Below are 24,067 nucleotides of genomic sequence, written 5' to 3'. Positions count from 1 at the left end.
GACTTGACATTTCACCTCCATTACATTTCTAGAGCAAATTGCAGTAATAAAAGGCTATTGCAGTAATAAAAGTGGGCCGGGCTGTGGCGCAGGCTGGTGAGCACCCAGCTGCAATAAATCACTCTGACCAAGAGTTTATGAGTTTGAGGCCAGCCCGTGGCGGGGTGAGCACCCGACAATTAAAAATTAAAAATAGCCCCTGCTCGTTGCTGACTTAGCAACCTGAAAGATAGTTGCATCTATCAAGTAGGAAATTAAGGTACCACTTATAAAGTGGGGAGGCTAATTTAACTAATTTACGACTCCATAATAATCATCCAGCCATCATTGGAATGAGGAAGTGCTGTCGCAGTGGATGATGAAGCAGCTGCTCCCCCTGTGGCCAGAATCGAACATCCCCCCAGGAGAAAGTTAAATTGCCTCTGTCTCTGTCTTTGTTCTATGTGTATATGGCACTGAATGTTTGCCTTATATGTATACAATTTGATCTGCCCTGAGTCCCCTTCAGGGTGAGAAGGGCAGAATATAAATACTGTAAATAAAATAAATAAAATAAATAAAGGTTTGGGTTGCAATGGTCAGACCTGCCCAATGACTAAGGTAGGAAGCATCACAATACACAAAGGAAGGAGAGAGAAGTATCCTTCTACTCTAATCTCTCTTTCTTTTCTCTCTGTCATTGGAAATATGCAGAAATATCACATATTTCCATACCACATAACTATAACCACTCTCACCACACCTTAAAACCACACTGCTAAGTACTCCTAAACATAAAACCAGATTTATGTAATCCATAGGACATGCCTATGTGCTTCATAGCTGGGGAGTGGTTACATGGAAGCCCATTCTTGACTCCACATATTAATATGAACATAGCCTGGAAGAAAAGGTGGTTAGGAAAAGAGAGGCACAGAATGGCACGAGTTCAGACTGACCATCAAAGCAATGAAAGGAAAACAAATGGAGCTTTAACACATGGACAGCCACTAGTGCTGGATGGGAAGATGTAATGGCACTCCCACATCCCACTGAATCCAGACAAAACAGAGGTGTTTACCATCAAGTGTCCTAACATGGGGATGGAGGTGTGTCAACCAGTCCTTACACTCCCCCTGAAAGACTATGTTTGCAGTTTGGGTTGCCTGGATCCTTCTCTCCAAATGTCAGCCCAGATAGATGCGACGATCAGGAGTGCTTACTACCAGCTTTGGCTGATACACCAGCTTTCTAGATTTGGAAGATCTGTAGGCATTGGTAACCACAAGATTGGATTTTTGCAATTCACTCTACATTGGGCTACCCTTGTACCAGGTTCAGAAACTCCAGCTGATTCAAAATACGGCAGCCAGATAGTTTATGAGAACATCTAGGAGTGAACATATTACACCTATCCTAAAGTCACTCCACTGGCTGCAAGTTAGTTTCTGGGCAAAGTACAAGGTGTTGGTTTTGACCTTTAAAGCCCTACATAGTTTGGGTCCAGGTTACCTACAGGATCTCATTCTCCTGCACACTTAGATTGTGATGTCTCAGGGACCTATGACCCATGACCCTGCAGCCATCATAGATCAAACTGAAGAGGATATGGGTTTTTTTTCCCCATCTCAGCAAGATTCTGTTCCATTCGAGATGTCCCCTGTTGACATTTTCGTGCCAAAGCCAATTACGGACGCCCTTGAAACAGAGCCTGGTTCCCCGGAAAGTGTTGTGTTTGATAGGAAGTCCTTTCTCAAAACACATCGCTCCCATAAGGAGTTTCTGAGACTAGCGGAGAGAGATGATTGTAATTAAACCGTTTCCCTTGGGAAGTTTCAGGGAGGCAGGCATGTTGAAACAGCTACTTTCTCTGGGAACAATTGGGGAGTTAAACACCTGTTGGGGGGAACTCTTCAACTTCCATAAAAGTTCTGCACTGAGCTCTCCCTATCGCGGTGTCAACGTGAGTAATCAAAGAAGAACATCGTTCCTTGTTTCCGAGCTTTGGTGCGCTTACTCACGAGTAGACCGGGAGTTGCGTTTTCACTCCTGTTCAAGTTTGGACTGCATTTCAGATCCACCACGAATTACCTTGCCTAGCCTCGAATCCTTGTCTGGACTTCACTTCAAGAATCTCCCGGTGAATCCTTGCTCTTTCCCCACTCAAACTTCCAAAGAGTTTGAGTGTGTTTCGGTTATTGGATTGTAGATTTGCACTCTAATACTGGACATATAACTTCATTTATTTGGACTATTTTTGATCTTTCCTATAAGGACAATTGCTTGACTATATACTCTGCATACTTTTGTTTTTTTTTATTGCTTTAATAAAGATATTAGATTGTTTATTGGCCTCCGTGTTGGTTTCCAGTGCTCACACAGTCTAGGGGTGTTACATAGATCCTCTGGGGATGGCTACTCCAACTGTCCAGAACCCGGCTGGCAATTTTTATAGTATTTGTGTGTTTTTGACTGTGCTGTGACCCATCTTGAGCCATGGGGAGAAGTGGGTAAGAAAAAATAATAATAATGTCAAGTTCACAATGAATTCACAATTTCCCACCACAATTCTGAAAGGGCATCTTTCTGTGTGAGATAAATAATAGAAGCATTACCGAAGTAAGGCAGGGAGAATAGAGAAACTGTTGCTCAAATAGAACTAGACAGTGATAAAGAGAGGTAGGTGAGAGGGAGGGAGAAATGACATGCACAGTATAAGCTAAAACCTACCAGAAAATAGGGATGCCTCTCCCTAGGGACTTCATCCCACGATGCCTCTCCAAGTGTTTCTATACACCATAGGTTCCCCGTTAGAGCCTGTTTCTTAAGTGTGTAGAAATGCAAGGATTATAAAACATGCCTAGGAATCGACTCCAGGTGGTTCCCTGTATAGAGACAGGTTAAAACAGCAAAATTTAGGTGTGATGAGAATTGCTTTCTTTTTCCGTGTTCTTTCTGTTTTGTGACGTTTTCCTGTGGGCAGTCCAAAGATACAGTTAGGAACAGCAGACAGAGCAGAAAATAATTGATATATATATATATATATATATATATATATATATATATATATATACACATACACACACACACACACACACACACACACACACACACACACAGTAGAGTCTCACTTATCCAAGCTAAATGGGCCGGCAGAAGCTTGGATAAGCGAATATCTTGGATAATAAGGAGGGATTAAGGAAAATCCTATTAAACATCAAATAAGGTTATGATTTTACAAATTAAGCACCAAAACATCATGTTGTACAACAAATTTGACAGAAAGTGTAATACGCAAAATATAGGTCAAAACGCATTGACTACAAAAATGGCTTGGATAATCCAGAAGCTTGGATAAGGGAGACTCTACTGTATATGATAATAATTATTATTAACAAGCATTTGCAATGCTGAAGTAATGCTACTTTGCCGTATAAAAAGGTAAAGGTTTCCCCTGACGTTAAGTCCAGTCATGTCTGACTCTGGGGGTTGGTGCTCATCTCCATTTCTAAGCCGAAGAGCTGGTATTGTCCATAGACACCTCCAAGGTCATGTGGCCGGCATGTACCTATTGATCTACTCACATTGGCATGTTTTCAAACTGCTAGGTTGGCAGGAGCTGGAGCTAACAGCAGCCGCTCACGCCGCTCACGGGGTTTGAACCTGGGACCTTTCGGTCTCCAGCTCAGTGCTTTAACGCAGTTCGCCACCGGGGCTCCTACTTTGCTGTATAGGAATTGAGAAATTCTCTAAAAACACACAAGGGGAGAGAAACAGGGAGGAATTTACATTCTCCAATGTGACGGTAAAGGAAACAGATGATATCTGTAGAAAAGGGAGAAGGAAAACACATGTGATGGGGTAAAGAAGTTCTCTGGATCCTTAGGAAAAGAAGTGACATGAAATGCCATGCTAAGAAGATGATTCCCTCTGATTCCCCCCTCCTCCTGTGGGATGAAGTCCTATGACAGGGCAGGAAACCAGGCAACCCTTTGGATATTGCTGGACCAACTCCCAACATAATGTATGATTGGTTGCACTTGGTTAAGGCTACTAGATTTTGCAGTTGCCAACATCTGGAGGGCCTCATGATGTCCACCCCAGTTCTGTGGGATTTTTTTTTCGTGTCAGGAGCAACCAGAGTTGCTTCTGGAGTGAGAGAATTGGCCGTCTGCAAGGACGTTGCCTAGGGGATGGCCGATGTTTTGATGTTTTACCATCCTTGTGGGAGGCTTCTCTCATGTCCCCACATGGAGCAGGAGCTGATAGAGGGAGCTCATCCATGCTCTCCCCGGGTGGGATTCGAACCTGGCATCAAATTCTGTGGGATCTGATGCAGGGAAGTAGAAATGTTTCCCAGAGTGAAAACTAGAGAGAACTCTTGGTTTTAGTGGCTGCTGAATCTTATGCTTCTATGCAGCCATTAAAGATACAGGAGCCTGCTCAATGTTTCATTCTGGCAACCTTAGGAAAAGATTTGCTGCTCAGAGGAGAACTTCTGTGCTTGACTTTTGTACTAGTAAATAAAATTGAATATTACCAAAATACTTTAAGTCGTCCGTGGTATCTCTCTCACTTACCACTACAAATGAAGATAGCTGTTGTAATTGCATTATTGTGGCATGTGGTGTGACATCCAGTAGAGTTTCACTTATCCAACATAAACAGGCCGGCAGAATGTTGGATAAGCAAATATGTTGGATAATAAGGAGGGATTAAGGAAAAGTCTATTAAACATCAAATTAGGTTATGATTTTAGAAATTAAGCACCAAAACATCATGTTTAACAACAAATTTGACAGAAAAAGTAGTTCAATACGCAGTAATGTTATGTTGTAATTGCTGTATTTACAAAATTAGCACCAAAATATGTATTGAAAACATTGACTACAAAAATGCGTTGGATACTCCAGAACGTTGGATAAGCTAGTGTTGGATAAGTGAGACTCTACTGTATGTGCATGTGTCCCAATGTGAACAATTGGCCAGCCATCTCATTTTGCCTTCTAGAAGCCAAGCAGAGACCTCAGCCACACCCCAAAGGGATGATTCCCAAACAAAGATTACCTTGAACAGAGGGAAGCAGTACTTTCTGTCCAAGAAACTAAGGAAAAGAATCAGAAAAAAGTTGCACAAAACTTTTGTTTTGGCCCCATGTAAGCCGCACCGAGTCCCTTCGGGGAGATGGGGCGGGGTACAAGAATAAAATTATTATTATTATTATATTATTATTATTTCATTTTTAATTAATAATTTTTATTACATTTCTATTCATTTTGTTATAGATTTTTTTTACAATTAATGTAGTTATTTCTTCTCCTTTCCCCCATTGTGTTACCTGTTGTGCTCCCCATCTCCAGAGTCCTTCTTTTCTTTATGATCCCACCAGAACCTCATTTCTTCTGGTGGGGATTGGTTCCCATCTTTCTTTAATGTTTCTTCAATGAATTTTTTCCATATACTTTCGAAATCATTATTTTTCCTTAGGTCTTTTTTAACTTTTAGATTACATCTTAATTTATCATTTATTTCTAATTTCCAAATTTCCTTATACCATTCTTCTATCTTTCCAATTTTTGCTATTAATAGCCTTGCAGCTGTTAACAACATTGTTTCCGAATTCTTTTCATTTTCTTTCCATTCATCTGTATAATAAATGGATAACAGTATAGTCATTGGGTTTATATAGTTTCTTCATAATACTTTCTACTATAACTTTCCCCAAAACCTGTGTGCATATTTACATTGCCACCACATGTGAATATATGTTCCCCTTTCTTGGCAACCCCTCCAACATTTCTCTGAACAGCTCTTGTCCATATTGTGTATCTTTATCAGGGTCAAATATCATTTCTATATCATCTTGTAGTTGTTTTTCTAATAGACAAATTCTTTCTTTTTCCTATTTTTTATTTCCAATTCTTCCTCCCATATTTCCCTTATTTGTATCCCTTTCCTCCCCCTTTAATTTTGATTAATATTTTGTATATCATACCGATTATTCCTTTCTGATGCCCATTTTCTTCTTTAGTTTCCTCTTTTAATATTATATTTTCGAATTTCATTGGTTCTCTTTTTACCGAGCTCATTTCTTTCCAATTTTTGAACCATTGACCCAGTTGAACCCAATGGAGCCATGATATATTTAATTCACCTAGGATTTCCTTAATGTTTTTCTTCTCCTTTATTCCATCCAACTTCCAATTTTGTCTAATTTCTTCCTTTTCAACTCCTTATCCATCACGTTTTTTTAGGTTTGTAGGAAATTTCCCCTTCATTATGATTAGCATTATTTTAGAATTCCCTTTGATTATATTTGTTCCACAGTATTAATATATCTTTTAAAGGTACATTTCCCTTTGGTTAATTTCCTTTTTTGAGTGTTCCCTTAAAAATACATTTTCTAATCTCATTTCTATATCTTTAGTATTTATTTCCATCCAGTCTGTGTCAGCTTTATTTAGTATCCCTTCTACCACATGTCTCAATTGGTTCGCTTCATAATAACTTTAAATTTTGGGTATTCCTAATCCTCTTTTTTGTTGTTTGTACTAGTAGCATTTATATTTTCTGTTCTTTTTCCCATTGTTACAAAATTTATTTGTTAATTGCTGCCATTTATTCAATTCAATTTCTGAAATTTTGAGGAATATTGTTCTAAATATAACATTTACTTTGGGTAAGATTTTCATTTGAAATAAAGCTGTTCTGTCAAACCAAGCTAGGTGTGCATTGTTATATTCAGTTAATCTTTTCTCTGTCTCTTTACTTAAACCTCTAAATTTTTCCTTTCTATTTCACTTACATTTTTAGTTACTACTACTCCTAGGTATTTTATATTTTATTTTAGAGTTATTTTTATCACCCTCTGATTTTTGAAAACTTCCTCTTCTTGTTTTGTATAGTTAAAGAGAATCATCTCTGATTTTTTCTAATTTATTTTCAGCCCTGATATTTCTCCAAATGTTTTCATATGCTCTCCTGTTATTTTTGTTGTATCTGTTATTCCTTTTAGAGTCAAAATTGTATCATCAGCAAACAAGCTGATTTTATCTGATTCTTGTCCTATCCGTATTAATTTATCATCATTCCTAATTACATTGGTAGTATTTCTATTGTGATTGCAAATAATATTGGTGACATAGGACATCCCTGCTTAGTCCTTTTCGTTACTTTTATTCTATCAGTTATTCCATCGTTCCACTTACCTCACAATCTCTGAGGATGCCTGCCGTAGATATGTGCAAAACATCAGGAGATAATGTTTCTGGATTCTATGAAAGCCGGACATGTGCACATATTGCCTTAGGGCTCCAGCAGAAAACTCAATGTGGGCTTCTCCTGTCCAGGATGGAATGTGGAAGTGAGTTCCTCAATAGCAGATCTGGAGCGATGGTAGTGAAAAGCTATATCCTTTTGTTTCTCAGGCTGGAGGAACATCTAGACCAGTGGTTCCTAACCTTTGATTCTCCAGGTGATTTGGACTTCAAACCTAAAAGTTCCAGCCACCTTGGCCAACTGTCATGAATTCTGGGAGATGAAATCCAAAACATCTGAAAGATCAGTGGTTATGAACCACTGTTCTAGACAAAAGAAGGAATTCTAGCCAACCAGAAGCTCCCAGTTCCTACCCATATTCTTCCTTTGCTTTTTCTCTGCCCCCTCTCTCCTCTGGTTTTTGTATCCGTACCTTGAGATTTCAAAATGCCAATGACGTTTAACAAAGAAGTAGAGGAAAAACTCTGATTTATTCAAGATCAGAAAAATTACATTCGGCTAGTAATGCATCATACAGCTTGGAGCTCCCCTCTAAATCAAATTATCGCTAATGCTACACAATATCATAAAAATTGTGGAGGAAGTATTAGCAACACCAATAGTGGCACATGCACAGGAACAAATTGAGGTTTTTGAAAAATGAATGCAAACAGCTATGTTGATTTACGAGGGTTATCCAGAAAGTTCATTATGTTTTGGAATTAAAAATAAACAAAGTATAGAAGAAAACATTTACCATATTCAGTTGAAAGCCAGACCCAAATTGAAATCTAGGCAGTTATCATAGTGATAAAAGTGTTTGGAAAGCCCTCCCCCCCCCCCAACATTCCCACCTTGCTTGCGTACTGAACCAGGCTGGCTTCCCTTCCCTCATCTGCGCATGTGCTGCGCTCAGCTTTCCCCACGATCTTCCTGGATTGCTCTTCTGTTTTGCAAACGCTTGTAAGGAAGGTTTTTTTGGGACAGGAAAGGTGTGCTTCTTGCAAAACCTTAGAAGAGCGCATTCCTTGCAAGCATTTGCAAAACGAAAGAGCGATCCAGGAAGATTGTGGGGAAAGCTGAGTGCAGCACATGCGCAGCTGAGGGAAGGGAAGCCAGGTGGGAATGTTGTGGTGGGAGGGCTTTCCCAACACTTTTATCGCCATGTTAACTGCCTAGATTTCAGTTGGGACTATGGTGAGAACTGGTATTTGGGTCTGGTTTTCAACTGAATATGGTAAATGTTTTCTTCTATACTTTGTTTATTTTTAATTCCAAAACGTAATGAACTTTCTGGATAGCCCTCGTAATAAGAAACAGTGCAGTATAATTTTTAAGAAGCAGTTATATTTGCAACTACACAAAGCATATATCTGTGTAGGGATTTGTTCATTGCATCAAGGAAATCATAGTGAACTGCTAGGCATGTGGCTGTTCTTGGCAACCCGGGACAATTCAAAATGGGCTGTGGAGAGAAAAAGAGAGAGATATGAACAATATGTTTTTAGGAGCATCATTATGGGGAAATGAAGCAGTAAATGGCAATGAATAACTGCAGACATTCCATGCTATTGGCTGCTTTCGCATCAATGGATGGCAAAACTGCAACAGAAAGCTGTGGGCTCTAATTCCCAAAGTTGGTGTGGGCCAAACAACAAATCCCCACAAAAGTGCATAAAAGAAAACTGTTGATGTGCATCAGTGCTCTTTAGTTTGTGTAGTCACCATTCAGGCCTCAAACTGGTCCCAGGATTTCCCATGTAATCAACTGATTTAAAACTGCATTAAATGGTCAGTGTAGATGTGGCCATACTTAGGCTAACAAAAACACAAGTATGTCCCCATGTCCCATAAGTGTGTAGTGAACAATCCATCCAATTGGAGATGATTCTCAAGGAAACATGATGTGGTTCAGAGTCTTGTGGCACTGCCATATAAAATCCAGATTATCTGCTTTGAACTGGATTATAGGGCAGTGTAGACTCATATAATCCACTTCAAAGCAGATAGTGGATTCTCTGCTTTGATAATCTAGATTATATGATAGTGTAGAAGGGGCCTGTACCCAATTCTCGGTGGAAGAGAGAAACGGGATAATGGAATAGTGGCCACAGCTTGCAGGTAGTAAGTCACCTGGAATCAGTTACTTTATTGGTTAGAGAGGTGTAATAAAGTCGTTTCTCAAAAGCATGTAAGATCAAAATTACTTTATCAGTAAAATGAGCAGCTGTTTCTAATTACTTTCACTTACAGTAGAGTCTCACTTATCCAACACTTGCTTAACCAATGTTCTGGATTATTCAATGCATTTTTGTAGTCAATATTTTCAATACATCATGATATTTTGGTGCTAAATTCGTAAATACAGTAATTACTATATAGCATTGCTGCGTATTGAACTACTTTTTCTGTCAAATTTGTTGTATAACATGATGTTTTGGTGCTTAATTTGTAAAATCATAACCTGATTTGATGTTTAATAGGCTTTTCCTTAATCCTCCTTATTATCCAACATATTCACTTATCCAACATTCTGCCAGCCCGTTTATGTTGGATAAGTGAGACTCTACTGTATTTGTTTCAAGGACATTTTGATAGGCTTTTCATTGGGAATCCAAGTTTTATGCCATTTTTCTCCATCGTGGGGTTCCCACCTTTCAAAATTACAAAGCACAAAACAATAACAAGATGTGCATCAAACAAGGTAGCAAGTTACCGTATATGCTTGAGTATAAGACGACCCAATATAAGCCGAGACAACTAATTTTACCAAAAAAACTGGGAAAACTTAATGACTCGAGTATAAGACGAGGGTAGGAAAGGCAGCAGCTACTGGTAAATTTCAAAAATAAAAATAGATACCAATAAAATTACATTAATTGAAGCATCCGTAGGCTAAATGTTTTTGAATATTTACGTAAAACTTTAATTTACGATAATAATAAGACTTTAATAAGATATAGGATTACCTATATACTCGAGTATAAGCTGCCCTGAATATAAGCTGACCAGGACTCTCACTCGAGTAAAAGTCGAAGGGGGCTTTTTCAGCCCTAAAAAAGGGCTAGAAAACTCAGCTTACACTTGAGTATATACGGTACTTTTTCAACATTGTAATGAGTAACAGCTATGGATAACTTTCCAGTGCTGGAATAAATTAAAATTAGAAAATAACATTCTATGTTCTAGTAATAGCAGGACCTGCTTGGTGCCCCAGTATGAAAAAACAAGTAGAGAAGTGTTTCTCGGGTGGGAAATTTTCCAATCCTGGGGATTGAGAGCTCTGTTGGGAAGGATCTAGAAATGGATCTAGATGGATATATAACCCTCTCCAATATCATCAGAGATTAAAAAAGATGAGTCATGAATCTTGTTTAACCTTCCCTACTACACTTCCATTGTACTACCAGGAAAGATCAAATACATCCCACCATTAAAATAACAGCAGATATTTTGGATTTCTTCTTTCAAACTTACCCCTAACTTACTTGATGATTGAATCAAGTTGCCTGGAATCAATCCGTCTCTGATTTGAGAAACCTCTTCCTGCCCTTAAGTTCATCCCCTGATGATCCACAAACTTCTCCCAACAATATTGATAATCTAAAGAAAACAAATATCCCATCAGTCTGAGTGTGAGCTTCAGATAGGGGGCTGAGTTTATGATTGACTTCTATCTCAACAGAAAAGATTGGCAGAGCATAAAAAACCCAAATGAAGCTTTGATATTGTTGTTAACTGCCTTCAAGTTGATTTCAACCCTAAGTATGAGAGACTTCCAAGACACCCGATCCCCAACAGTGCTGCTCATATCCTGCAGATTAGGAGCTGTAGCTTCTCTCTTTGAATCTATTCACCTGTAATATGGTTTTCTTTTTTTCCCTGTTGCCTTCTACTTTTCCAAGCATTATTGTTTTTTTATGAGTCATGTCTTCAAATGATACACCCAAAGCACAACAATCCCAGTTTAGTTATCTTGTTTTCTAGGGAGAGTTCAGACTGATTTGCTTTAGGACACACTTATTTCCACTTTAATCAGTCTGCTGTATCCACACCATGTTTCAGGTGAGTTGGTTTTCCTCACATCAGCTGTCTTCACTGTTGTGCTTTCATGCCCATACATAGAAATGGGAAGTTGCACATTGAAGTATTAATCTCCTTCTGATTCCTCGATTGAAGTATTCACTCAGATAACGGATTCATCCAAGTCATGAAAAATCTATTTTAGTGTCTTAAAGTATTTGTCTATTTGAAAATTATGTGCAGCAGATTCTCCACATTCACTGGAATTAGGGACACACGCCCCCCCCCCCTATAAAAATGTGGAAAAATCCATTTTCTTAATCTGAGAAAGCATCTATCTCAGTATCTATAGGTCCTCCAGTGTGGCTCTATGATCAACCTTTACTGGATGTTGACCCAAGAGACAGACTGGAAGACCTAAACTGCAGCCTTGCCTAATTACCTTGCTAACCATTCTATTTATCCATATTCTGTCCTAATAATAAAATAATAATAATAAACTTTATTTATACCCCGCCACCATCTCCCCAACGGGGACTCGGGGCGGCTTACATGGGGCCATGCCCAGAACAATACAATATCACAGAATATAAATAGAACAACAAATCATAACACATTAAACATTACAATAAAAGATAATATACACTACATTAAGCAAAATCAAAAGAACAATAAAACCAAGGGCGGGCCACATGAACACTAGGTTAAAAACTCAGGGTGAGAAAGGGAATAGGAATAAACCACAGAAAACAGGGTCATAAAGTAGTGGTGCAATCTGGAGGACAGATATTGGAGGACTCCTCTTGTCCTCTATACATGTTACACATCCAGATGATTAAATATTGAGGCACACCCATTTTTTAAAAGCATATTTTTTCATGATTTTTTTTTACCACTGAAAGCATTGCTATAGTCCAGTGGTTCCCAAACTTATTTGGCCTGCCGACCCCTTTACAGAAAAAAGATTAGTCAGCGCTCCTTGGAAAGGGGGGCGTGGCTTAGAGGGGTGGGCGTGGCTCCTGCTCAAGAGGGCGGGGCTGAGCTTCTCCCCTAGTCCAAGATGCTGGGCTGGGAGGGGGAGGTGGGCGGGGCCACAAATGGGCGATCGGGACTGGGATGGGCGGAGTTACAAGCTTTGAGGCAGGGCTGAGCTTCTATCCCTGTCCTGCGGTGTCTGCCAGGACACAGGGGGTGGGGCTAGAGGAGGGGGCGGGGCCTTTTCCCAAGTGCCTGACAGGGCTGAACCTCTATACCCCACTCCCGTGTTCTAACAAGCACCTCAGGGGAGGTATACAGAGGCTCAGCCCTGTCTCAGGCTCTTGGGAAGAAGCCATGCCCACTCCTCTAGCTCTGCCTCCTGTGCCCTAACAGGTGCTCAGCCCTGTCTCTGGCACTTGGGAAGAAACCCCGCCCCTCTCCTGGCCCAGCCCCCGTGTCCTAATAGGTGCCATCACCGCCCCCCTGGATCGCTGCAGCGCCCACCAGGGGGCAGTATCGCCCACTTTGGGAATCACTGCTATAGTCTATAAAACCTAGGCTTATTTTCTTATGAAATTATTTGTTAGGGTCCAGAATACAATGTATGTTTGCAATATCTTACCACCTCCTCACACAAGGGTTTTTTTGCCCCTTAGCACACTGGGGCTCCTTATCAGGGACAGATCCAGATGAACCGCATTATATGATGCAGGCCATGGCCCTGCCACATTGATGGCTAAAATGGCAAGGAAGCACTGTAAGAAGCTTCCTCACCAACCACGGTGCTACCTGCGGTTTTTGGCCTTTCCCCCTTGTCTGATGGGGAAAACGGCAACGAGGCAACACACCTTGCCACACTTGCCCCTTTCTGATGGGTGAAGGGACAGGGTGCCAATGCGCCATGCCCCGATAGGCGAAGGAGGGTGCATGGCTCACCGTGAGGTGCCACATGCACCTTCCATTTCACTGGTAATTGCCGGTAAAACAGGACAAAAGAGTGGGGGGCAGCAGTATGATGAGGTCTGTGCTGGTATGGCTGTACCAGAAGCTCCAACTTTATTTTCTTTCTGCTAATGTTTACAGTCATAGGGCAGGCCGTCTGTCCATCATCATTAAGTTTGGATTCGCCCCTTGTTCAGGGCTCTGGGAGGGAAGGAGCCATTTTTAAGTCAGTCTCACTTAAGGAAGCTAAGCTATAGGATGTAGACCAGCTCGTCCCGTAGAAAAGCTTCATATCTCAAGAACATCCAGGGATATAGAACATCCGAGGAATCAGAAACAGCAATTCCAGGGGAAAGGTCCCAAAGGTTCTGGCTAAGAGCGCACAGCCTATCAGCCTCACAGCTCCTGAGGGAAACAGCCCTAAAGTTTCCAAAGAAACCTCAGAGAGGAAACAGCACCACAGATCCATGGAACCCCAGCTGAAACATCTGCAAGCCTTGGTTGGTAGGTCCACTCAATACCAAGACACATTTGGAATTGGTAGTGGGTCCCACATCAGCTAGGCCCATATAATAGACAGCCTGGGAGAGGTTATAAGGGGTTTTTCTTCTTATAGAGAAAGCACAGTTATCCAAAGCCAATTGTCTGTCCCCTGGGGACAAGACTGAAAAGGCCAACAGTTTTTTAAGGAAACCTTGAAGTGTTATTTGACTCCTTGAAGATTTATTAATTGTTCAATAATAAAGACTTTGTTATCTCATTAAAGACTCAAAGGACTATCCTTTTCAGGAAAATCCTCAAGAACCTCTCTTTGAGGCGCCCTGGCTTCCCGCTGGGCATAAAGTATACGTCCTATACAAGACAATAGCTACAGGCCCATCACGTGACAGAACAAGATCCCTAGAGCCTCTTTTTTGTGTCCTATTTCTTGGGGATTGGAATGTATGTTGAAAAATTCCAATCTGTGAGCCATTGTTTTGTTTACCATACTTCTTAATAAATTTTAATAAGATCTAGAGTAGATTCTGGTTCTGTAGCTTGAAGGAGCTTTAGTGGTATGCCATTTGATTAATTGCTCCTTAGTGTGCTGAGGGTTGCTTCCACTTCGTTTTTTAAAACCAGAGGTTTATCTGCACTTGGGGCTGAGGCAGCATGTGGGCTGGGCAGCCTTGCAAATCAGGCAAGCTGCAGCTTCTCCTCTTCTTTCTTTCGCAACAGCCTCCTCTATCCCTTCATGAAGCCCCCCCCCCCCCCCCCGGAGCTCACTTGGGGCAAATGGAAACTTGCTTTTCCAGCAGCCCTTTGCATAGCACAGGCTTTGAAAGAACCTCTGTTCTCCCTCCTGGGGCATGATGGGAGTAGAGGTTTTTCTCTTTCTATGTTTCTCACTATCTTTCTCAGCCCATCAGAGGCCTATTATTGTATCAACTCCTAGTTCCTTTCCCACTACCCGCTACTTCATGGATTTAACATAGTGCTCTTAACTTACCAGAGAACTCCATGATAGATATCTGGGCTTCATCAGCTAAGTCTCTGAGGCCCTTCCGATTGCGATGGTCATAAGGCTTGTACACCTGCGCAGCTAGTATTTCCAGGTTCACATTGGGACGTTCCTCCAAGAATGCAATGATCTCATAGGCACATGCACCACAAGGTGTCCAAGGCACAAACCAAGTGATATTGCATGGGATGTCTGGTCGGTCGTGTACCTCCTCATCTTCCAGAAAGATGATTTCAGCATGTTCGGGGTGAATGTTTCTACACCAGTTCTTCCATGTTCTGCGACTTCTTCCCCACTGAATTTCATACAAAAGATAAGTAACTTCTGGGTGTTCTGAGGGACCGAAGTTGCTCAAAAATTCCTCTGCTTCCAGTTTCCACCTTAAGCAGAAATGATTCAGCCTGTCATACTTAAACATCTTCATGCTATACACCATTACCTTATTTTCACCCTGAATAAGCACAAAAATATTCACTTCCAAGTACAGTAGAGTCTCACTTATCCAACATTCGCTTATCCAACGTTCTGGATTATCCAACGCATTTTTGTAGTCAATGTTTTCAATACATCATGATATTTTGGTGCTAAATTCGTAAATACAGTAATTACTACATAGCATCACTGTGTATTGAACTATTTTTTATGTCAAATTTGTTGTATAACATGATGTTTTGGTGCTTAATTTGTAAAATCATAACCTAATTTGATGTTTAATAGACTTTTACTTGATCCCTCCTTATTATCCAAGATATTCGCTCATCCAACGTTCTGCCGGCACATTTATGTTGGATAAGTGAGACTCTACTGTATATTTTTTTGTAAGGAAAAAAGGCAAATTTGGAACTCCTCCCTGAGCAAAACGTCCAAGAAATGTATCAGGAATTCAAACGTATTTCTCTTTCGCAGAAAGGGAATCGATATATTCTTATGTGGATGGTGCTAAGGATCCCCAGGTGGTGCAGCAGGTTAAACCATTGAGCTGCTGAATTTGCTGACCGAACAGTTGGCAGTTTGAATCCAGGGAGCGGAGTGATCTCCCTCTGTTAGCCCCAGCTTCTGCCAATCTAGCAGTTTGAAAACATGCAAATGTGAGTAGATCAATAGGTAAAGTTCTGGTGGGAAGGTAACAGCACTATTTATGCAGTCATGCTGGCCACATGACCTTGGAAGTGTCTAAGGACAACACCAGCTCTTTGGCTTAGAAATGGAAATGAGCACCAACCCCCAGACTCGGATGCGACTAGACTTAATGTCAGGGGAAAAACTTTACCTTTACCTTTACTAACATGCTGCAAAAATTGCCAAGCAATGGTGATGGGGAAGGGGCAAAACTAGGAGAGTAATAGACTTGCCCAATACATTGCATACATACAAGGTGTTAAAATAGAGTTTTCAAATATATTAGTACAGTGGGTCTGCTGTCCCAAATTTTGGAGTCCATTGGGTCCCAGTCAAGACATGCAGAGATGAGGGCAAAGCCAGAGGTTGCTATTAATGCTTCAAAGATCAAAGAAGGATGCAGTGGAGAATGCCTTCCATTTACAGACATTCGTGTTTTTAATGGTATATAAATAAAGTATTATTATTATTATTATTATTATTATTATTATTATTATTAAGGCATTCAAAGTAATAGACATTGTTTTGACTGGTGCAAATTATGAATTGTCTCATTGTTTTGATGCACGTTCATTGTTGGCATGTTTTCAAGCTGTGACTGGCAGATTGTGTGTGGTGGGAATTTTAATAAAGCTGCATTGGAGGAAACCTGAATCTGATGTCATGTTCGAGTTCATTCCTTTTCTGCTGGTGGGGGTTTTCTGTGTTGTTTGGGGACAATGGGGACAATATTGCTATCAGGGTGGAATGGCCCTTGAGTGATGAGGTTTTCTAGTACTCTTGATGAAACAATGGGGAACAGGGCTGCAGTGATGGGTGTGATGGCGCGAGTGGTGCCATCTATATGTGGATCTGTAAGTTGCAAGATTTGAATTGTTGTATCATGCCTTATTTTGCCTTTTTACCCTGTAAATGTAGAATCATAGAATCATAGAATAGTAGAGTTGGAAGTAGTTGGACTGATTGGTTATTTATAGCTGTCAATCAATGTTTGCACCAGTTATATTGCTCCCTCAGCTCAATTGTTTGACTCCACCCTTTCCTGGAGTGGGTCAGTGTTTCCTTTGTCATTCCACCATCAAGCTTTCTACCAGATGGACGTGAGAGAGAGACTTGGCTCTAAAAGCCCTTGATTAAGTTACCTCTCAGCACCAATTCTGAGGTTCTTACCCTTGAGACTTATGCTTCATATTCAGGGCCAACCTGGATGACGTTGAGGAGTCTCAAGCACCTTCAAATCAGTTCTTTGGCATCATATTTGTACATGGCTATCATGTCTCCTCTCAGCCTTCTCTTCTGCAGGCTAAACATGACCAGCTCTTTAAGCCGCTCCTCATAGGGCTGCTTAAAGAGCTGGGCATGTTTAGCCTGCAGAAGAGAAGGCTGAGAGGAGACATGATAGCCATGTATAAATATGTGAGGGGAAGTCATAGGGAGGAGGGAGCAAGCTTGTTTTCTGCTGCCCTGCAGACTAGGACATGGAACAATGGCTTCAAACTACAGGAAATGAGATTCCACCTAAACATCAGGAAGAACTTCCTCACTGTGAGAGCTGTTCGACAGTGGAACTCTCTCCCCCGGGCTGTGGTGGAGGCTCCTTCTTTGGAGGCTTTTAAGCAGAGGCTGGATGGCCATCTGTTGGGGGTGCTTTGAATGAGATTTCCTGCTTCTTAGCAGGGGGTTGGACTGGATGGCCCATGAGGTCTCTTCCAACTCTACTATTCTATGATTATGATTCAGAGGAAGACTGTGTTTTCAAACATAGGCCATTTGGACTGAGGCTGAGGTTTGTTCCGGCATTCAGAGCCATTGAGAAAGAGGGACCTGGAAAAGCTTCTCAGCTGCAGAGCTCCTTGGACTTAAGACAACCAAAGACTGTAATGTATATTTTCCTTTACCCCTTTGAAACTTCCAGCTTACTGGGATAACCTTTTGTGAACAATAAAACCAGTTTTGAGTTATCTACAGTGTTTTGGTCCTTGGGAGTTCCAGTTTCCCTAAAGGAGGGCAAGAAGCAATCCCCTGGGGAAAGATGTCATATCCATGCCTCTTTCGCTAAGAGGTGCAACGGCACAATGGGCTTCTGGATCACTATGTGTGGGAGGTTTCATTATGTCCCTGGATGATCAGCTGCTAGTTGATGGATTATCATTATTCCTATTTATTATTTAGCCAGGCTGATGAGGAAGTGCCTGCACTTCTCTGGTGACCTGTGCCCTTTGTGTGTTGATGAGAAAGCAAGTCAAGGCCCCCAGTTTGGGGAGGGGGGGTCCTACTTCTGAAAGGGTGCTCACCAATGCATCTTCTTTATCTTGGAAAGAAGTCATGAGTGGAGTGCCGCAGGGCTCCGTCCTGGGCCCGGTTCTGTTCAATATCTTTATTAACGACTTAGATGAAGGGTTAGAAGGCACGATCATCAAGTTTGCAGATGACACCAAACTGGGAGGGATAGCTAACACTCCAGAAGACAGGATATATTATCACATAATAAGAAAAAAACACTTTCAACCCAGGAACAGAGCACCCGTCAATTAAAAAATAAAAAAATAGCCCCTGCTCGTTGCTGACCTAGCAACCTGAAAGATAGTTGCATCTATCAAGTAGGAAATAAGGTACCACTTATGAAGTGGTGATGCAAATTTAACTAATTTACGACCTTGGAATGAGGAAGTGCTGTCACAGTGGATGATGAAGCAGCTGCTCCCCCAGTGGCCAGAATCGAACATCCCCTCAGGAGAAGGTTAAATTGCCTCTGCGTCTGTCTCTGTCTCAGTTCTGTGTGTATACGGGCATTGAATGTTTGCCCTATATGTATATAATGTGATCCGCCCTGAGTCCCCTTCGGGGTGAGAAGGGCGGAATATAAATACTGTAAATAAAATAAATAAATAAGATAGGCAGGTCCCAAACCATTTAGGGCTTTGTAGGTATTTACCTGCACCTTGAATTGGGACTGGAAACTTATTGGCAGCTAGTGGAGCTGTTTAAACAGGGGGATTGACCGCTCCCTGTAGTTCACTCCAGTTAACAACCTGGCAGCCAACCTTTGCACCAACTGCAATGTTTGAGCCGTCTTCAAAGGCAGCCCCACATAGAGCGCATTACAGTAGTCCAATCTAGAGGTAACCAAGGTGTGGACCACCATGGCCAAGTCAGACTTATTTAGTTATGTGGTACATACTTTGAAAGTACAGTAGTCTCACTTATCCAAGCTAAATGGGCTGGCAGAAGCTTGGATAAGGCGAATATCTTGGATAATAAGGAGGGATTAAGGAAAAGCCTATTAAACATCAAATTAGGTTATGATTTTACAAATTAAGCACCAAAACATCATGTTATACAACAAATTTGACAGAAAAAGTAGTTCAATACGCAGTAATGTTATGTTGTAATTACTGTATTTACAAATTTAGCACCAAAATATCATGATATATTGAAAATATTGACTACAAAAATGGATTGGATAATCCAGAGGCTTGGACAAGCAAGGCTTGGATAAGTGAGACTCTACTGTAGTTGTTATACTCCCCTTGTTTTTGTGGCTGCCACAAACTCTGTTGAATTGGTTAAGACTTGATGAGATATTCACTGAAAAACTATAGCAAAATTTCCTGCAGGATGTCCCTCAAAACCAAAGATTTTGTAGTTCACTAAACTTTTTCCATGTTCTTATGATAGAACAAATGAGGAAATGACATTTATAACCCAGGAATAATAATCGTGCTACATAGTGTTAACATCCCATAGGTTACAGAACACTGTGTAAGAGATTCATTTTTTTTCCTCTGCCATTTTTTTTTACTATAAACGGAAACAAAAAAATAAATCTTGACCTACAAAGGTTGGAATTGGGAGCTTCCATTGACACCTATGAATGTAAATTATTTATAGGTAATACAAATTAGTTGGGCCCCTGGTGGTGGCGCAGTGTGTTAAAGCGCGGAGTTGCTGAACTTGCAGACCGAAAGGTCCCAGGTTCAAATCCCGGGAGCGGAATGAGCGCCCGCTGTTAGCCCCAGCTCCTGCCAACCTAGCAGTTCGAAAACATGCCAATGTGAGTAGATCAATAGGTACCGGTCCAGCGGGAAGGTAAGGGCGCTCCATGCAGTCATGCCGGCCACATGACCTTGGAGGTGTCTACGGACAACGCCGGCTCTTCGGCTTAGAAATGGAGATGAGCACCAACCCCCAGAGTTGGTCACGACTGGACTTAATGTCAGGGAATACCTTTACCCTTTACCTACAAATTAGTTAAGATTTACATTTTAAAAATTTAAGTAAGGGACAGCATAATAAATGGATGTATAAACATAAGCATAATAACATCAAGCCAAAAAATGGAGTGGGGCAGGAGAGGAAGAAATTAATATTCTGAGAAAGCTTGTTGCAACAAGTAAGATTTTGAAAAAATACTATTAAATTTGTACTTATAACAAAAACCATGTTCTAAGCTCTCTTGGACCAGAGATCTCTAAATTTTGAGGGCATCTGCTGCATGTTCAAATTTAGGAATATTCAGAATTTAGATAACAATTCATCAGACAGGTGGGGGAAAGCGGAGGGAACCATCTTACGTTGTTCCCTCCTGTCATTCCCTGTCTTCTGGGATGGCCAGCCATTCCATGCCCTTTCGGTGCCTTTCCCCATCTTCCTCCCGCTTTCAACAGTTTGGAGTCAGGTAACACTTCCGAAGCTGGCCTTCAGGCTCTGTTTCTATGAGCTTACGGAATGGAGCACCATGGAGTCCCACCAGAGGGGACCTTGCATCATGTGATGGCCTGGCCTCCATGGGGCTCTGTTTCCGAAGTGCATGAAATTAGAGCCTGAAGACCATCTCATGAAGTCCTGTGTTTAAGCCTAGGATGTTAAGATTTAAATGTCCCACACCAGCATGCTGCATGTAGTTTGACTCATGCAAAGACACAAGGCCGCTATACTCACACAATCTGGAACAAAGGTTCTAGAGACAATTGGACATTTTCAATAGCTTTTTCATTCGGACATTTTCAATAGGAATAGATTTGCACATACAGTAGAGTCTCACTTATCCAACATTCGCTTATCCAACGTTCTGGATTATCCAATGCATTTTTGTAGTCAGTGTTTTCAATACATCGTGATATTTTGGTGCTAAATTCGTAAATACAGTAATTACTACGTAGCATTGCTGCATACTGAGCTACTTTTTCTGCCAAATTTGTTGTATAACATGATGTTTTGGTGCTTAATTTGTAAAATCATAACCTAATTTGATGTTTAATAGGCTTTTCCTTAATCTCTCGTTATCCAACATATTCGCTTATCCACATTCTGCCGGCCTGTTTATGTTGGATAAGTGAGACTCTACTGTATTACAAGGAGTATAATTCATAAGTGCAACCTTACCCTTGCATGTTGACTGCTGGAAATAAATCACAAAGCTGACTAGTGTAAGGCAGGAGCTCCTGGCTACAAGGAAGGAAGGAAGGGAGGGAGGGAGGAGAAGAAAAAAGAAAGATAATAGCATGAGCCACATTAATACACACCCTTGTTAAAATAGAAAACACAATAAACACAAGAATAAAAATCAAATTTTCTTTAACATGTTGTCAAAGGCTTTCATGGCCAGGATCACTGGATTGCTGTGAGTTTTCCAGGCTGTATAGCCATGTTCCATTAGATGTCGGCAAAATGTCAGGAGATAATGCTTCTAGAACATGGCCATACAGCTCAGAAAACTTACAGCAACCTAATTTTACTTTATTTTGCTTAGAGAGTAAAGAGTAGAGTGAACTAAAGTGAAAAAAACCCTACAGAGTAGAACTAGATACTGTATAGAACAGTGGTCCCAATATTCTGGATTTTGAGATGCTTTGGACTTCATTTCTCAAATGGCAGCCAAGGCAGTCAAGAGAGTCCAAAATACTGGTAGTTTGTGATTTAATATGAATAGGCACTTGTGGCTTTTGGCACACCCTATATAAGTAAGTAAGTAAGTAAGTAAGTAACTTCATTTTTCTATCCTGCCACCATCTCCCATCTGGGACTCGGGGCGGCTAACGCGGGACAAAAGCCCGAAAATACAAACAGGTAAAACAGTTAAAACATGTTACGATAAAATACAGTAAAATCGACAATTATACAAACAGTTACCTTAAGCAAACAATGCAATAGACAATCAAAACTCAATTAACAATTAAAATCAAATTAAAATAAAATAGAATAATGGATCAACCAGGTTGGTGGAGGGGATATATAAAATCAAGTCCTCTAAGTGTAAAGAAACGACCGCTAGAAGATACAACTGCATGCATTTGCATCTATGTGATGTGTTTTCAGAAAACAATTGAGGCAGCCACTTTTTTTCCTCTCCACAAATCCTCCTGCCTGTGAACAATATACAGTAGAGTCTCACTTATCCAGCGTTCTCTACTGTATTGCATAATGTTTCAGTTGCCCCACATGGTGCAGTGGATTAAACCCTTCTGCCGGCAGGACCGCTGACTGACAGGTCGGCAGTTTGAATCTGGGGAGAACACGGGTGAGCTCCCTCTATCAGCTCCAGCTCCATGTGGGGACATGAGAGAAGCTTCCCAAAAGGAAGGTAAAACATCAAACATCTGGGTGTCCCCTGGGCAACGTACTTGCAGATGGCCAATTCTCTCACACCAGAAGCAACTTGCAATTTTTCAAGTCACTCCTAATACGAAAAAAAAGTTGCACTGCCATTGTGGACATTTTGCAAGTAGAAAAAAGCCTCTGTTTTAAAGGTGGCAATTCTTCTTTGCATTAAAAAGAGAGCAAAATCATTGGCCACTTTGTTTATATAATTACATTTCATTTCTCTGCATTTAAGGAGACTTTGATTTTCCTGAAATCACCAGATATTCATCTCCTTATTCCTAGGAAAGAAATAGTTTGTTGAAAGCTAAGGAGGCTGTTTGATCCAGGTTTAGGCCATCAATTATATATCTCACAAAGTCATGAGCAAGTTTTCTTGTTCTCCAGAATTCTTCAACAGTTGGGTGTTAACTGGTGAGATGCAACTGTCTTTGGTACCAACTAGCAAGCTTCAATTCACTTGTCTATTTAGTCATGAATTCTAATATGAATGGATGAGATCCACACCATTTGGACAAAAATGAGAATCTGAACTTTAAGCTACCCACCAGATTTCAAGGTTTTCTTAAATAATGTGAGACATTTTTGGCATTTCAAAATTCCTACATTGAGGATGTGCATTTTGAGGAGGAAATGCATAATTGTTCACATAATATAGTACACATAAATAACACAAAATCACAGATTAATACATGAAAGGGACTAAATAGATATCTGAGTGGACCCGTAGGGAAAACAGGCCGAAAAAACCCCAAGTCACCCATCTGGAGTTCACTGAATTGCTTGGTTTCATTTTAAAGTATTTGTATTGTGATGGCAAAAGTAATCTGGGTATTTGAGAGACAATCCTTCATGACCTAGAGAGAGAAAAACACACAAAAATAATCATTTAATCTATCTGCAGATTTTTGTTTATCTCTCTTTGTTTTCAGGTATAGATTCAAGCCGCTGTCTTGCCTACTGTTTATCCCCGTCAGAGCTTCTTGTCTTTCAATTTCTATTCTTCAGTTTCTGTTCTTCAGAAACTGGCACAACTCATGAAACCGCAGCGTGCCAGAGCTAACTTACTACACCCACTTTCGATAGGTCAGACTTGCAAACTTGGCTCAGCTGCTCTGAGATCAGTGAGTACAGAACTGCCTTGAGGAGCTTAAACCATGCTCTGGAGGCACTACCCATGGATCTAGCAAAATTTTTGTGAAGAGTTCAATGCAGTGACATTAGAAAGCCTAAGTGTTTTACAGGTTGGCTTCATGTACTTCTGCAGAAAGAGCAAACTGGTCAGCATCCATCCAGGAAAAAGGTGCTCATCCTCAATGATGGCTGCTTTTATTTTGGAAAAAGCTCAACATGTTTCAGCCTGTGTGTCGTACGATGTGGGCATGTTCAGTAACTCGATGTGTTCAATGTATTTTGTATTGGAAAAACCTTTGAGACTTGTTGACTCCTTCCCGTTATAAATGTAAAATGTAGACAATAGTCATTTCAATCGGGTCCAGGCTTAACTGTCACCAAAAGATTTTTTTATTCCAGTGCTGGAAAGTTAAACATTCACTATTTATTGATCAAGGGTCAGAAAGCCTCACTACTTTAATCTATGCATAAATGTGTATTTTATAGATACCAACTTCAGAAAAATGTATTTTTTGAATTATGGTCACCTTACAT

The 24,067-nt window shown here is 40.7% G+C and overlaps 1 protein-coding gene across 2 annotated transcripts; it reads right to left on the bottom strand.

Annotated features, from left to right (window-relative positions):
- Positions 1 to 7,708: 7,708 nt before the first annotated feature.
- On the bottom strand, positions 7,709 to 23,728 carry LOC103277744 (C->U-editing enzyme APOBEC-1). Of its 2 annotated transcripts, XM_062971391.1 has the most exons (5): positions 23,318 to 23,728; positions 21,185 to 21,249; positions 14,669 to 15,060; positions 10,725 to 10,839; positions 7,709 to 8,701 (listed from the first exon to the last, which is right to left on the bottom strand). In XM_062971391.1, exons 2-5 carry the CDS (start codon positions 21,190 to 21,192, stop codon positions 8,692 to 8,694), a joined length of 525 nt encoding a protein of 174 aa, XP_062827461.1. In that variant the 5' UTR covers positions 21,193 to 21,249; positions 23,318 to 23,728; the 3' UTR covers positions 7,709 to 8,691. The 2 variants fall into 2 exon arrangements, with proteins under 2 accessions (XP_062827461.1, XP_062827462.1); XM_062971392.1 differs by lacking the exons at positions 21,185 to 21,249; positions 23,318 to 23,728 and adding an exon at positions 18,094 to 18,249.
- Positions 23,729 to 24,067: the final 339 nt, after the last annotated feature.

The sequence above is a fragment of the Anolis carolinensis genome, chromosome 2, assembly GCF_035594765.1.
Source record: "Anolis carolinensis isolate JA03-04 chromosome 2, rAnoCar3.1.pri, whole genome shotgun sequence".
NCBI classification, from domain to species: domain Eukaryota; kingdom Metazoa; phylum Chordata; class Lepidosauria; order Squamata; family Dactyloidae; genus Anolis; species Anolis carolinensis.
This window is presented reverse-complemented; position numbering and strand designations above follow the sequence as displayed.